At 50.6% G+C, this 15000-nt stretch overlaps 4 protein-coding genes across 4 annotated transcripts in view; 2 read left to right on the top strand and 2 right to left on the bottom strand.

Moving 5' to 3' along the window:
- Window positions 1–919: 919 nt before the first annotated feature.
- Window positions 920–5500, bottom strand: syt15 (synaptotagmin XV). Its single transcript, XM_030340965.1, is given in 9 exon segments — window positions 920–1136; window positions 1765–1950; window positions 2476–2584; window positions 2927–3094; window positions 3379–3566; window positions 3569–3667; window positions 3997–4145; window positions 4597–4786; window positions 4885–5500. Coding segments are annotated over 9 exon segments (1236 nt in total). The 5' UTR covers window positions 4892–5500; the 3' UTR covers window positions 920–996.
- Window positions 5501–5685: 185 nt separating this feature from the next.
- Window positions 5686–9667, top strand: LOC115531608 (translation initiation factor IF-2). The gene is made up of 2 exons (XM_030340964.1): window positions 5686–5947; window positions 6532–9667. The coding sequence occupies exon 2, from the start codon at window positions 6542–6544 to the stop codon at window positions 8591–8593; it is 2052 nt and encodes a 683-aa protein (XP_030196824.1). The 5' UTR covers window positions 5686–5947; window positions 6532–6541; the 3' UTR covers window positions 8594–9667.
- Window positions 9668–9739: 72 nt separating this feature from the next.
- On the top strand, window positions 9740–13073 carry LOC115531354 (elastase-1). The gene is made up of 6 exons (XM_030340570.1): window positions 9740–9900; window positions 10097–10206; window positions 10529–10623; window positions 10861–11141; window positions 11634–11797; window positions 12196–13073. The coding sequence occupies exons 1-6, from the start codon at window positions 9765–9767 to the stop codon at window positions 12373–12375; spliced, it is 966 nt and encodes a 321-aa protein (XP_030196430.1). The 5' UTR covers window positions 9740–9764; the 3' UTR covers window positions 12376–13073.
- The window catches only part of timm23a (translocase of inner mitochondrial membrane 23 homolog a (yeast)), a 2735-nt gene continuing 508 nt past the window's right edge, over window positions 12774–15000 (bottom strand). Inside the window, exons 2-7 of the mRNA XM_030340571.1 lie at window positions 14940–14998; window positions 14730–14823; window positions 14538–14622; window positions 14389–14447; window positions 13973–14083; window positions 12774–13735 (exon numbers count right to left, since the gene is read on the bottom strand). Coding sequence (XP_030196431.1) covers window positions 13611–13735; window positions 13973–14083; window positions 14389–14447; window positions 14538–14622; window positions 14730–14823; window positions 14940–14998 — 533 coding nt within the window. The 3' untranslated portion in view covers window positions 12774–13610. The remainder of the gene's footprint in view (window positions 13736–13972; window positions 14084–14388; window positions 14448–14537; window positions 14623–14729; window positions 14824–14939; window positions 14999–15000) is intronic.

Genomic DNA, 15000 nt, shown 5'->3' with positions numbered 1-15000 from the left:
AAGATTAATAAGAAAGTCAAAACTTCCTCTGAAAATAATCTGATCTATTACTTGTTGTATTTTCTTCATATTAAAATCGACCATCTACTTTGTCTTTTCCACATTGTTCCATGGCCTCTTTCATTATGACATGTTAGTTGCCTGACCTCATTTCATTGTAGGCCTACTTCTTCTTTTATTTTAATTTCACGATCTTATGCAAAAAAGAGTCAATCTTTGTTTTTGTTACTGTCCGGTTGTGCTGGGGTCTTTCCCTCACTGCTTTTTTGTCTTCTGAACTCTCCCAACTCTTTCCTGAGGCTGTTAAATAAATACAAGCTGATCTCAAGTCACCATGTGCTGGATTAATCTGTAAACCAGGATCACAGCAGGGTGGGGCAGGCTTGTGCTACAGACAGAGGAGGTAAATACGAGTCGTTAGCAAACTGTTCTTAGTTGAAAGAGGCTTACTTCTTCCTATTGGCAAACATAGTCAGTATCTTACTGACTAAACCAATTCTGGGGCCTTCTCTGTTACAAAAGATACAGACAACGATGACGCAAACACTTTTTTAATAAACAATCAACCTTATGTATGAGATAAAAGGACATGTACAGCATATGCAGGGCTTTAATTTTCCTCTCCTAAACAACATAATAAACCAATTAACATTAAACATTGCATTTCTTACAAACATACCGATATCTTTATGCGTGTTTGTGAGTCTGTCCGTCTGTCAGTCTGTGAGAGTCTCTCTGACAGACAGACAGCAAGTGTGTGTGTGTGTGTGTGTGTGTGTGTGTGTGTGTGTGTGTGTGTTTGTATGTGTGTGTGCGTGTGTGTGTGTGTGTGTGTGTGTGTGTGTGTGTGTGTGTGTGTGTGTGTGTGTGTGTGTGTGTGTGTGTGTGTGTGTGTGTGTGTGTGTATGCCTGTGACTATGAGTTCCTCTCTGACACACAGCCAGACAGTGAGTGTGTGTGTGCGTTTGTCCGTGTCTGTGTCTGTTTGTCTGGGGGTCAAAGGCACCGGCCCAGGCCGTGCCATTGTTTGACGGGCTCCTGTGTGGGGTTCACCATGTCGAGCCAGTGCTGCAGCTGGGGGCCTCTGGCGTACATGAAGGGCCCCAACACGACCACCCCCAGCACGGCTGCACACTCTGGGGGGTGACATAGACACATAGCTGGGGTGAAAAACGGCAGAATGGCCTCTTCACAAAATCCTGGTTTGGGAGTAGAATTTTGATCATGCATGGTGCGGTTTGTTTTTTAATGTTATTTTAATGTTTTTGTGGAATTTCCCCCACTGAGAAGTATTTAGACAAGGTTACAAATAGGTTGAGGAAATGAGACTGTTGACCATCCGTAAATGAAACTGGCCTACAGTTCGACTAAGAATACTTCTGGTGATCACTCGCAATAAATGAAATCGGAAATCTATCGGCATGACATGTGTTGAAATGTGTTGACAGCTTATCTGCATACCTAACCTGTATGTGGCGTTTGATTCAGAGGACAATGAAAGCCGCTTTGCGTCAAGGGATATAGATTGTAAATAAGTCAGATGCAAAGTTATTTTTCGATGTACTATCGACATTAAATAGTCGACTACATCAATACAAAATGGTGATTTCCTAAATAGTACTCTATATAGGGCGCAGGTGGACCGGCCATTCACATGGTTCCGGCGTCCATGTTGGGTCACTTTGATGTTTCTACCGCTAACCCTCTCTGGTGTGTGACAGCCTTTTCCCTGCCCCTGTACCCTGCCCTGGTGTACGCCTCTACCTGGACTCATGGGGTCGGGCTGCTTCAACTCCAGCCTCACGCAGGCCTCGTCCAGGTGCTGGGGGGGCAGTTTGAAGGTCATCCGGTGGTCGAGGTGAGGGTCGGCCCCACCACAGCTCACCACAGAGCTCCTCTTGGTCTTCACCACCTGGGTGTGTCTCTGCAGGCTCACCTGAGAGAACACCCCTGGGGATCACACACACACACACACACACACACACACAACACACACACACACACACACACACACACACACACACACACACACACACACATATGGACGCACGCACACTCACACGCGCATGCACCCACACACACACACACACACATATGGACGCACGCACACCCACACACACATACACCCCCACATTCATGCACCCGCAGGGACGGACACACACACAAGCACACACACACAACACACACACCACACACAACACACACACACACACACACCACACACACAACCACACACACACACACACACACACACCACACACACACACACACACATTCTTGTTTTTAAGATGTCCCCATATCATCGTAAGAGCTGTAAATAGAAGCTCAAGCAAGGAAGCCATTGCACATCACCCACACACCCAGTGCATCCCAGCAGTGCTATCCCTCTGGTTCTGGGTATCAGACTCTCCCCCTCCCATGTACCTCCCTGTCAACCCAAAGGACATTCCCCTCCGCACCTCCACGGCTCTTCACCTGTGTCGCTGAGCAGCTGCAGGCCGCGGGCCCTCACCACTCCCAGGGTGAGCCGCCGGAGGGACGGGCTGTAGTTCATGGAGACCTGCACGTCTCCCAGCTCTGAGCACTGACACACAGAGCGACAGGACAGGGCGGGCGGGGGGGGGGGGGGGGGGGGGGGGGGGGGGGGGGGATTGAAGTGTGAGACATAACAGTTGAACGACTTCGGATGTAAACAGCTATTAATGCAACACACTCGTGTGTGAATTGCTTGTGTTCTTGTGCACATGGCGATGCAACAAACGTGGTGAACGTTTGAGTGACTCTTCAGGTACAAGCCGTTAAGGAGCAGCGAGGGGGCTGGGCTTCTGGCTCACTGACGCCTGCAAGCTAGACTGTGGATGTTGCACAAAAGCGTTCCATCAACAGCGTTGGGTGGGTTGGTACGTCATGGACGGGTGTCCTGTACCTGTGAGTAGGTGTCTGTCTCCAGGTCCCTCCAGAGCACCCGGCCAGACGCCCCCAGCTGGCCCTCCAGGGGGTACAGCACCCGGCCCACCACACGACGCTTCCGCTGGGGCGCCACGCTCAGCACACACACACTGAGCGTGCTCTCAGACACACACACTGCAGACACCTAGGGTGAGAGAGAGAGAGAGAGAGGGAGAGGGAGAGAGAGACAGAGGGAGAGAGAGAGAGAGAGAGAGGAGAGAGAGAGAGAGAGAGAGAGAGAGAGAGAGAGAGAGAGAGAGAGAGGGGAGAGAGAGAGAGAGAGAGAAAAGAGAGAGAGAGTAAAGTGTGTATGTGTGTATGTGCGGATGTGCGGATGTGGTCGTATGTGTTTCTAACCCTAATGAAGCAAGCGTTTTTTACGGGCGGCACGAGGTCATGAAAACTCTACGCTGTCAAACTCTGCTTTACCTGGAAGACGAAACACTCGGCGAGCTCGGGGTCGGGCCCCGGGCCCCGGGCCCTGGCCTGCCGGGGCCGCCGGTCGTCGGGCAGCAGCTGCAGCTCCACCAGCGTCACGTTGCCGTGGAAACAGGGCGGGAGGTTGCCGAGGCGCAGCAGGGACACCGTGAGCTGCTCACTGCACCGCCGGTACTCCCACTGCGAAGCAGAGCCGGGGCGGGGCCGGGGGGCGGAGCCACCTGTTCCAGGGCGGGGCCCCGGTACAAGCCCTCCAGAAGGGTCCCCATGGGGTACCAGCCTGAGGTGACCCCAGGACCAGATACACAGTATGAATACCCACTACAGGTAGGAGTATGGTCCACAGGTTTGGACTACCAGGTTATAATACGGTCTACAGGTTATAATACGGTCTACAGGTTATAATACGGTCTACAGGTTATAATACGGTCTACAGGTAGGAATACGGTCGACTCTACAGGTTATAATACGGTTCACAGGTAGGAATACGGTCTACAGATTATAATACGGTCTACAGCTTAGAATGCGGTCTACAGGTAAGAATACGTTCTACAGGTAAGCCTTTCTGGACATTGACCTTTTAAACTCAGACGTCTGGTTCGGACTTACTCCGGACGCAAAGGGATCCACGATGAGCCAAGATGTCCCTCTGGCCGTCAGCCTCCATCCGGTCGCTCCTCACCTGCCCCTGGCCCGCCAGAGCGCTAGGGCTTCTGGGTTCAAAGCGCGGAGGGACAGTGAAGGGGATCTCATCGCACCTTTGAGCAAAGAGACGTGGAATGAACGAAAGTCAAGGGAGACACTTTGTGTTGAAAAGTAAGGGCCTTTTTATTGTATGAGGGCAGAGTAGATGATTATGGAAATATATAGTATTTTTTTAATAACGCCTCATCAAAACTTCATAGCCTAGGCTACAGATTCCACCTGTAATGTGTGCATCGTTAGGGTTACCTTTTTGGACAATTTCTTCTTTATTTTCATTGCATTTTATGCAGACTTATTGTGCAAAATAAACCTTCTCAAAGTAATCTCATCTGTTAGGCTTGGTGCAAGCATTTTTTTCAGAACAGTTTTAACAAATTATACATTATACAAGTGGATGGGAAAATAATCAGCCAACTCAAAACGTTGGCGGGGATGTTTCCCCAGTGTAAGTTAAACCTATATAAAAGCTACAGGAACAGGTACATCTTAAGGAGATTTCTTCCTCACCTGGGCCGGGAGCCCTGAGAAACCTGCAGCACTGGAGCAGTGCATTCTGGGAACAGTGGTAAGGTTGAGATAAATTCTTGGTATTGACTTTGCCCCTTTCTCCTCCATAGGCAATACCCCAAGATACAAACGCACAATATTATCAGGAGCCCCATAAGCAGACCCACGGCGAGAATTACCACCTGGTCTGAAAGGAGAGAAAGGAAACAGGAAATATTAATATGTGCATTCAAATTCAGAGTGAAAGGAAAAACAAAGCACAGGAAATACCTGACTTCTACTCACTTTCCATGGGTTAGTTTATTCAGTTACAGCCCTCAAAAACTGATTTTTTAATCCTTCTCAATTTCATTCAGGCATGGAGGAAGTTCAGTAGCTTCTTGTTGGCTGTAACTCCTCTCTCTTGCGTGCGTTCTCTATTCTCAAAGGACTCAACAACTGAAATATTTCTGGTGAATAAATATGACTTCTCCTCTGCTCTGCTCTGAGATCCAGGAGCGCTGGGGAACTCTGTCCCAGATGGTCCATTCTCACCACTTTTGGCTGATATCTCGCTTTTTTGATCCCTTGTTAACCCTTTCGCTTAGTTTTTTTTCTTATGTTATCTTTTCTTTTAATTGATTAACTGTGACTCTTGAACACAAAATACCGCTGCTATTGCCAATATATTTTAAATTCCACAGCCTTAATCAAAAATATGTAAAGGATGGATCATGGGTTTAAACTTTTTTGTTCCATGCGTTCTGTCAAATTAAAAAGCTTTGTTGCTATATATACCTGTCTCTTGCTCTACAAATAACTCTTATACTATATATACATGTTTCTAGTCCTTCCTGGCTTAGGTGGTAATACACACATGCACACGCACACACGCACACACACACACACACACACACACACACACACAAACACACACACACACACACACACACACACGCACACACACACACACACACACACACACACACAAAACCCCACTACAGAGATTGGTCAGTTAATAAGATAAAAGAGGACTAATCCTTAGAGCTGAATGTAGAGTAGCAGCCTCCACACACGCATGCACACACACACACACACATGCATGCACACTCACACGCACACACACAAAGACACGCAGAGTCACAAAGCAAGACACGCATTAGGAGGGGCAGCTTCAGCTGAGCACTAAAGACTTCTGACGGGGACGAAGGTCAACCACATTAATACCAGAGCACGGGCAAGACAGACATTTTGCCTAAAAACTATTGGAACTGAGGAGAAGATGGAAGGAAGCCATCTTTAATTGTGTGTCCATCTGTTAACATGTAGGAGGGGGGCCATGACAGAAGTCAGCCTCTGATTAATAAAGGTAAGACCATGCTTCTCCCTGACATGTAGCTGTGAATGCTAGCTACTGTCCACTTGGCTATATAATTACATTGGGCAATTTTTCTTCTCTATGTTCAGTTACAGATTGATTTAGCATCAGGAAAGTTAAATTATATCGGGGTCTTTAAGCAAATACTGACAGGTCGGTTGGGGTGGGAGGTTAGGAAGGTCTAATGGATGAATAAAGATAAATCAGACATCTATGTGTATGATCTAAGCATGGTTTTTCATTGCTATATATCGTCTCCCTGTCTTTGGGCATGTGTGCGTATTGCCTGTGTGCAGAGTTTCTCTCACAATCTTACATTCTCAATGGGCAAATAAATCCTGGATGCTTTTTTAAATCCTGATCCAGATAATTGACATTTGTCTGAATCATACAACAATCAGGACTCTGTAATCTGGTTAGGTTAATCCTGATCGCTTGCATGCTTGTGTGTGTGTGTGTGTGTGTGTGTGTGTGTGTGTGTGTGTGTGTGTGTGTGTGTGTGTGTGTGTGTTGTGTGTGTGTGTGTGTGTGTGTGTGTGTGTGTGCAAAGTCTATAACCTCTGCATTTGTCTCAGCCTTGTTGGCATGGCGGAGCCGGCGGGGTCTGCTGTCCAGTCGGGCGCCACCCGTGCCATGCCCTCGCACAAAACCTGGACCGAGGCTGACGGAGACGAAGAAGAGGTGCAATACGAGGACACAGAGGACGGCCCCATCTTCTCCCTCTCCAAGAGCTCCATGGACGTGCTCATGGCCACGGAGCCCCACCGCCCCTGGGACCCGGCCGTGACCCGGCAGGACCTCCGGCGCAGCTCCAGCACCAACACGCACACGGAGCGCCAGGCCTGCAGCCTGCAGCAGCTGCGCGAGCGGCAACTCACTGAGGACGCCGCCGCCGCCGCCGCCAACAAGGCGCTACCGATCCCACGCCCCCTCAGCGAGCGATGGAGCACCTGCAGCACGCGCAGCGACTGCAGCACCCCGGACAGCGTCATCTGGAGGGGAGGACCCGGGCGCCCCAAGAGTCTGATCCAGGTCGCCCCCTCGTCAAAGCTGGCTCACCCTGCTAGCCCGTCGCCGTCCTTTGACTCTCCTGAAACACCCCCCGTGTCGCCCTCCACCAGACCCCCCTTGCCTCTGTCTCCTTGCGGGAAGCAACCGCCGATGTCCTCGCCTACACCCGCGCCACCCACCCCTGAGGTTCCTGCGAGCCCACCCGTCCCACCCTCCGCCCCGCCGCCCACCTCCCCTGAACCCCGCCGGCTCCCCAGCATGGAGTACGAGCACATCCCGTCAGCCTGTGGCTCTCCCTCCTCTCCTACCTCACCTCCGCGTCGGCCCGTCGGCCCGGGGAGCGACGGCGGCGTCGGGGACGGTTCCCATCGAGGCGCGCACCCCGTCCAAGCCTCGGAGGAGCTGCCGAGCGTGTTTGGGAGCGCGCGCTCCGTGGTCGGGGGTGAGGAGGAGCACCTGCCGCCGACCCAAACAGAGGGACGAGAGCCGCCGAGACAAGGCGGGTCGCTATGGCAACCGGGATCCTCAGCCGCTGACCTCGGTGTCAGTCGCAGATGGCGGTCCCCCTTGGCGTCCTCCCTGAGTGACACGGGCCTGAGCGCGCGCTGCAGGTGCATCTGTGGTCAGTCGAGGCTAGAGACCCCCGGGCCTCCAGGGGGAAAGGACCACGGCGGGGTCGAGGTTCAGGAGGAGCAGGAGACGCCCGGGTCCCCCGTGAGGTCGGTAGACGCTGCCGTGCAGACGGCCTCCCCGCCCGGCTCGTGGTCCGGCCTGAGGAAGCACACGTCCTTCGCGTCCGCCTCCCACATGGGCTCCCACTCCGTCCTGGGCTCCCCGCCCGGCTCCCGACTCAACCTGCGCTCCCCCGTGGGCTCCACCTCCAACCTGGTCTCGGCCACCTCCAGCATGTTCTTCCAAGACGCCGGAGAGGAGCGGGAGGAGGAGAAAGGGGAGGAGGAGAAGAAGAGAAAGAAGAGCTCCTTGATGTGGGAGACCCTCGCGCCCGCCGCCGAGCCCCCGGAGCGCAGGAGGTCCTGCCTGAAGGTGCAGGGGGAGGAGCGGCCCCGGGGGCGGGGCGGCGAGCTGGGCCGGCGCGGCAGCATGAAGCAGGTGCAGTGGGACGAGGAGGGCATGACCTGGGACGTCTACGGCAGCTCCGTGGACCCCGAGGAGCTCAACGTGGCCATCGAGAGACACCTGACCCTCCGGGGGGACAAGGACAAACAAGGACAGAGCCCCCCGCCGCCCAGAAGCAAGTGGAGGCTGAAGGCGGCCACCAGAGCGGCAGGGACCACGCTGAGCCAAACCAGAGCTGCTAAGGTCACAGTTTTAGGCTCCAAGGAGCCGCCACGGCTGGCCACGCCCACCATGGACTCTGAGGGCGAGGCCAAGGCCAAGGCCGAGAGCGAGCTGGAGAAAGGCAAGAGAAAAAAGCAGGAACTGGCAGCGGACGTCGGCGGGAAAAGGAAGATTGAAGTAAAGAGGGAGAAGGGGAACGGCAAAGGGGAAGAGAAGGAGACAGCGGAACACAGGTCCTCCCCCTGCATGAGCCTCAGCCTGACGAAGGGACTGAAGTGGCCCCGGGCGAAGCCCTGCTGCGGGGGCTCCAGCCAAGACCAAAACTGAGTACATTTTTATTTGACACGTTTTTAATACTATTATCAACTTATTTTCCGGATGTAAGGCTCAGGTGAAGGCCGCACGTCAACAATGACGTACAAGGTGGTGTCATTGATCCCTTTCGAAAAATAACGCAACAGGAGATGGGCGTGATCCGGTACCCTTGTTTTTAAATGGACCAATGTATATTGCCGGACCAAATGACCTCTGTTTCCGTCAACAAACCGTCTCCCTACACTGAGCTCACCAACAACAGAACGTGGAACTTGTGGCTCAGCCTTCTGTACTCCATTAGCTGACTTACTCGCGCCTCGCTAGGACAACACGCATACAATAAGTTCATTAATGGGTAACCTTGGTGAACCACTGTGGGGGGGGGGGGGGGGGGCATTCAGGACCATTCAGATGAGCAGGCACATTCTCTTTCACCGTAGCGAAAGCCCTCACTGACTGGTTGCTTCCACTGGAGTTATTGTCATATTTCACCGGTTTGAGATAAACAAGCAGACTTGCTGTGGATTTATGCCATTCTTACTTATGTTTTATATTATCTCTTTTATTATTTTATTGACGCATATGCGCCCCTTCTGCTGTTGATGAGTAAAAATGATTGACTGTTATTATATTGTTATTAAAACTATCTTTAGTCACACCCATGTTGTTGTTTTTCTGTTGAGTCATGACCATGCAGGATGAGGTGAGCACAGTCCATATAGAGTTTGTTAAGGGGTCAGAGGTCACAGCATCATCATCTGACCTGATCTCATCTGTCATATGATTTCCTGCATGTACGTAACGGTGTGTGTTTACAAACATTGTTCCCAGTTCTGACTCCCCTTTGTCCTATGTGTGTTTGTATATATGTGTGTGTGTGCGCGCGCGCGTGTGTTATGTACACATGTGGGCCGTGGCGGGAGGCATGGGCCGATCCATATGTTTTTTTGCAGGTGAAAGTGCTGATGGGACCCCCTGCATCTCCTATCACAGAGGCAGTAGGGGAGAAAAAAACCCCTCTGTTACAGGAGAACAATCCAGTGTTTGGTCTTTGTTGCTGCGCCACACATTGTCCGCCCCCCACCTGCTGTTGAGTGGCTGCATGTGTGTATCTGCCCATGTACGTCGTCTACGTCCGGCAGTATAAATAGGCTGGGGCGCGGGGCGGCGGCCATGAGAGACGATGGCCGTTCCAGGACCCCCTCCTATTCTTCTGCTTCCGCTGGTTCTGCTGCTGCTGCTGCGGTGGGCGGCGGTGCCCGTGGCCTCCTACGCCCTCAGCCCGGGACGCACGCCCCAGCACAAGATCCTCCACCTGGGTGAGAGCGGGGGGGCCGGGCAAGGGGGGAGGGGCCGTTTAGTGGGCGCCCGCCGGTCTGCCACCGCGCGACACGTGACGCACCCCGACGCCACGGTGAACCTGGAAGCCGTTGTTGATATGCTGGATTATTTGGTCTGGGTTTTGAGGGGTAATGTATGCGTGTGTGTGTGTGTATGTGTCCTCTGTGCTCCTAGACTGGCCCAATGACTGTGGCATGTCCCACTTCAAACCCAACATGGCCGAGAGGATTGTGTCGGGGAACGAGGCCAAACCTCACTCCTGGCCCTGGCAGGTCTCGCTGCAGGTAATACAGTTATACACATGGCTAGTAGCACTACAAGGACAGTAGCTCTACACAAGGCTAGTAACACTACAAGGACAGTAGCCCTACACAAGGCTAGCAACACTGTAGGTATATTAGCCCTACACAAGGCTGGTAACACTACAGGGACTTGAGTCCTACACAAGGCTAGTAATACTACAGGTACAGTAGCCCTACACTCAGAACAAAATCTCTAAACTCCACTCCATAAAGACTGGAAAACATCAAATTCTCGTTGACTAGCACGACAGTGACCGAGGATGCTGACTCTCGGTCCATCTCTCCACCCCTCCATCCCTCGTAGGTCCGCCCAAGGGGGAGTAAGCACTACATTCATGTCTGCGGAGGAACCCTCATCCACAAGAACTGGATCCTCACCGCCGCCCACTGCTTCCAAAAGTAAGACCTAGCATTCGGTCAAATGGGTATTTCCAGTGCAAACTGTTTTATATGATGGGGTATTTTTTTGTGTTTAATGTATTAATTTAATTATAAAAATGTAGTCTCCATACATATCTGTCGTACTTTTTAGCAACACAAACGACTAAAACAAAGATGAAGTGTATTTATCCCAGATGGGAAATAATCATCAGTTCCATTGAAAGTCCCTTCATTTGAGACATGTTTACCTTCCAGGGGTAAGGCGGAGGACGCTGCCAGCTGGCGGATCGTCCTGGGGAAGCACCAACTCAAACGCTCCGAGATCCCCGAGAGAGTGATCCCCGTGAAGCGCATCTACCGCCACGAGCACTTCCGCTACCCCACGCACAGCGAGCTGGACTATGACATCGCCCTGGTGAAAGCCGGTGCGGACATTCTCCCGTCCAACTTTATCCGCTACGCCTGCCTGCCGCGCAAGCAGACCAGCCTGAAGCCGGGACACTACTGCTGGGTCACGGGCTGGGGTGACACGCGGGGTGAGTGCAAGAGGGCAGAGCCATTTAAAACAGGCATTGATGAGAGTACCAAGTACAGCACACTTTGATACATATAATAAGACCATTTATTTTTACCTGCCTGCATCTGAAAGGAATTATTTTGACAAAAAGGCATTTTCATAGAACGAGTCGTCCACTTCCTTTATTTTGGATACTGTAGGCAGCATGATGGAACCATTAGGCACACCCTAACACAAGGCAAAACACAAAGCCATGATATGGATATACTATTACTTATTTTAGGATTTACTAAAAGCACTACTCCTACCAGGCAATGGTATGTATTAAGAGAAGAATACTTGTAATTTGAAACAAGAAAAAAAACACCTATAGATACACCTATAGATACTTTAGATAAAAAAACACCTATAGATACACCTATAGATACTTTTGTGAATCCCTTCCAGGGATTCACAAAAGCCTCCCCCATCCCTGAGACGTCTCAACCCTATACTCTGGTCCACGTTTCAGGTGGGAAGGAGAACGTGTCTCTGGCCGAGTCCCTGAACCAGGCTCGCCTCCCCATCATCGACCACAAGACCTGCCGGCAGAAGAAGTTCTGGGGCGACCGCGTGCGTGACTCCATGATCTGCGCCGGCTTCAGAGACACTGAGGGCCCCCCCGCCGCATGCCAGGTGAGCACGTTAGCCCTGCAGGCTAACACCAGAGAGGGAGGTTACTGTTCACTATCACGGCATTCGGGTGGTGCTTTGACTCCAAAGCAGCTCCCAGTGAATTCAGAATCCATTAAGGAGCAGGTAGGGGTTACGGCCTCTTGCTCAAGGATGCGTACAGCTTAGGACGTGGACATTAGGGATTGAACCCGATACCATTGGAGTTAGTCGAGCAGGCTGGTGAACACACCTGCCGGACCATGTATAAATCCTAGAGCAGGGCTTCAAAACCTTTTTCCACTCAACTTCACTCTTTCCCAAAAAGTGTTCAAAAGTGCCCGCAGCAACCCTCAAACAAGGTCAGAGGGCAATAAGGAACCATGTCATGGTTGCTTTGTGACTGAACGTCTCTCCCCCAGGGCGACTCCGGGGGCCCCCTGCTGTGCCAGCTGGGCCGGGACCGCTGGGAGGTGCACGGCGTGGTGAGCTTCGGGCCCATCGGCTGCACGGTGGAGAACAAGCCCAGCGTGTTCACCCGCACCGCCGCCTACATCCCCTGGATCGAGGCCACGCGCATCAGGGACTTCTTCCTGCACTGACCAGAGCCCCCCCCCCTCCCTGAAAGATCCATGTTCAGGTTCTGTGGTTCCACCGGACCCTAGAAGACAGGTTCTCCATGTTCTGCCGCTGAGAGCAAGCACTTGTTTTTAACCACTTCATTACCATTAGACTTTACTGGTTATGCATTAGGTTTATTATTCTTCAGAACTGCTCTTGTTCATGACTGACTTAAAACATAAATGTGCTAAAGAGCTGATCGATTTGGCCCTAGACCTTGTACACAATATGGTATATTGTGTATTAATCCGGCATGACATAGATGAATTGGAACAGTTTAATTGATAGACTGCCATTTTGACAGATATACTAACCACCTACATTATGGTTGGTAACCAAATAAAATACATTTGTACAAGAAAATCTGTTCCCATCAAAATCCTGTTGAACTTGTGTAGTCTTTATTTGTATTCATCACATGGCTGACGGGAAAGGCCATACAAATACAGCAGTAGAATTTTCAATCTTTCAACTGCAACTGATCATTACCACAGTACTGCAGATAATTAATAGGTTGGTACTAAAATGATGATACTTTGTGTTCATTAACATGCCATTGGGTGAGAGGTATTCAGCCGGGAAATAATGACAGTAATGGAGTTGATGAGGTCAAAAGGTTGAAGTGTTCACATTGACCAACAATGAATGTTCAACATTAAAGTCACAATAACTTAAACTTCCCGACGGATAAACGTACCAAGTCACTTTCCAGCTTCCATCCTGCTTTATAAACTATATCTGCTGATGTAATAAATGTGAATATGATACAGATTTTAAATGTCAGTGTTTCAAGGCTAACACAACTCCAATTAATATTTGGCCATTTTAAAATACAATAATATACACTTTTACAAACCCCATCCAGCCCTAGTTTACGAGACGAAACATTGAACCCATTTTGAAGGTCACAGACCAAACTCCGGTGGGGGATGGGACGAAGTGAATTCAGAGTCACACACATCAAAGTCAATAAAGTCTCCATTTTCAGTTGGATCCTGTGTATCCGGAAGGCTCCGTAGTAGGGGATTGGACGGTGCGTTAGGAAGGACCCGAGGACCAGAGGGCCCAGCATTAAACCCCCACACATTCCTGTACAGTACACCGCCATTGACCAGAGTCTGATTCCTTGCTGAGGCCTGTGGTTAACAGCTGTGAACGGGGGGGGGGGTCATGTGGGAGTATGGAAGAAGGGGTAATGAAGCCGAGATTGGGATCTTCAGTACAGCCTGGAGGAAGAGGAGGAGGAGGAGCCGGTGATGTTGTCCCAGTTGCTGTAGAGGGCGTATGCTCCAGACAGGGCCAGGCCGGCGAGGCCACCCCGGGCTACCCCCCTCAAGCCACCTGGGGAGGGGAGAAAGGAAAGCAGGGGGATTCAACATACAACACTTGAGCGCATGTAAGCCCCATCCAGGGCACAACACAGACAGAAACAGCAAAAGGGAATGGAAACGACGGACTTCGATAACAAAACCAATTATACATTTGTACTTCAAGTGCTTCTATGCATTTCTAGTGCCTTCCAACGACAAAAAATGTATCCACCGCGTTAAAACCAATCCCACACGAACAGAAACCTACTGGTTGACTTGAAGAGCATCCCAGTGAGGGTCCCAGCTGCCACTGTGTTGATGTCGTCCTCTGCTCCTCGGACCTTCTCTATGGCAACACCAAACACACTGTACAGCAGCGCTGCAGGAGGGACAACACAGACGCAGAGGAGAAGAATACACAGGCAGATTAATCATTGGTGTTCATTGGAGAACATTGATAGGAAATAATATTAAACACTGTTACAATGATGCATATTGCACACGTTGGAAGAGGAATTAAGGAGATGCACTAGAGTATAGTTTCTTCCAATGCCACTGCAAGCGCGCATCGTGACAGTATATTCTTATGACAAACTGCATATATTTATTATGTGCAACTCTTGAGGGACTCTAAAAACATTGGGATTATTGGAATAAAGAGATCGAGCTGAGAGTGAAGCTTACCAACAGAGCCTAGTGTGTTGGCCCATGATGCACCCTGCCTGGTCACAATGTTAAGAATCCTGTGGAAGGACAGGTTGGAAGTTATAATTGAAGGTCATTCAATTCGGATGATTAGTGGGATCACTACGAGACCGAAAAAAATAACTCACTGTACGTTACGAGGTTTGGACCAGGCCATGTCTCTGGTCTCCTTCAGTCCCATCCTCACCCCATTTATCGTTCCAAATGCAGCGCCTGCAGTCAAAAAAAGTTCAGATTTACGGTGTCGTATTATACTGTGTACCATTCTCAATAAGGAAGGGGCCAGACATTTTAATTGAAAAGCATGGGCTTCGTCTCACCTGTAATACAGCAACCCCCAATAGTGAAGAAGGCCAATTCGAACCTCCCTCTGGTCTTATTTGCGCCTGTGGGCAGGATGAACTCATCCGTGTCCTTCAATAAAAAAACAAAAACCAACATAAAATAGATTAAGCCACGCTTTGTTAAAAGCAGTTGAAGAAGTAGCTTGTGATTTCTGATATTAGAGGATGCTCAACTTCATGGCTTACCTGCACTAGGTAACGAGGGTCGACGTTGAGGTAGGGGGACAGCGGACTCATTCCAGTTACT

This window comes from Gadus morhua, chromosome 18 (genome assembly GCF_902167405.1).
Source record: "Gadus morhua chromosome 18, gadMor3.0, whole genome shotgun sequence".
In the NCBI taxonomy this organism is placed as follows: Eukaryota; Metazoa; Chordata; class Actinopteri; order Gadiformes; family Gadidae; genus Gadus; species Gadus morhua.
Note: the sequence above shows the minus strand (reverse complement) of the source record. Positions and strands in the feature narration are given on the sequence as shown.

Coding starts and splice junctions, on each gene's coding strand:
- LOC115531608 (XM_030340964.1), top strand. CDS start 6,542: ATGGCGGAGCCGGCGGGGTCTGCTGTCCAGTCGGGCGCCACCCGTGCC.
- LOC115531354 (XM_030340570.1), top strand. CDS start 9,765: ATGGCCGTTCCAGGACCCCCTCCTATTCTTCTGCTTCCGCTGGTTCTG. Junction 10,207..10,528: donor CCTGGCAGGTCTCGCTGCAG/GTAATACAGTTA, acceptor CATCCCTCGTAG/GTCCGCCCAAGGGGGAGTAA. Junction 11,798..12,195: donor GCCCCCCCGCCGCATGCCAG/GTGAGCACGTTA, acceptor TCTCTCCCCCAG/GGCGACTCCGGGGGCCCCCT.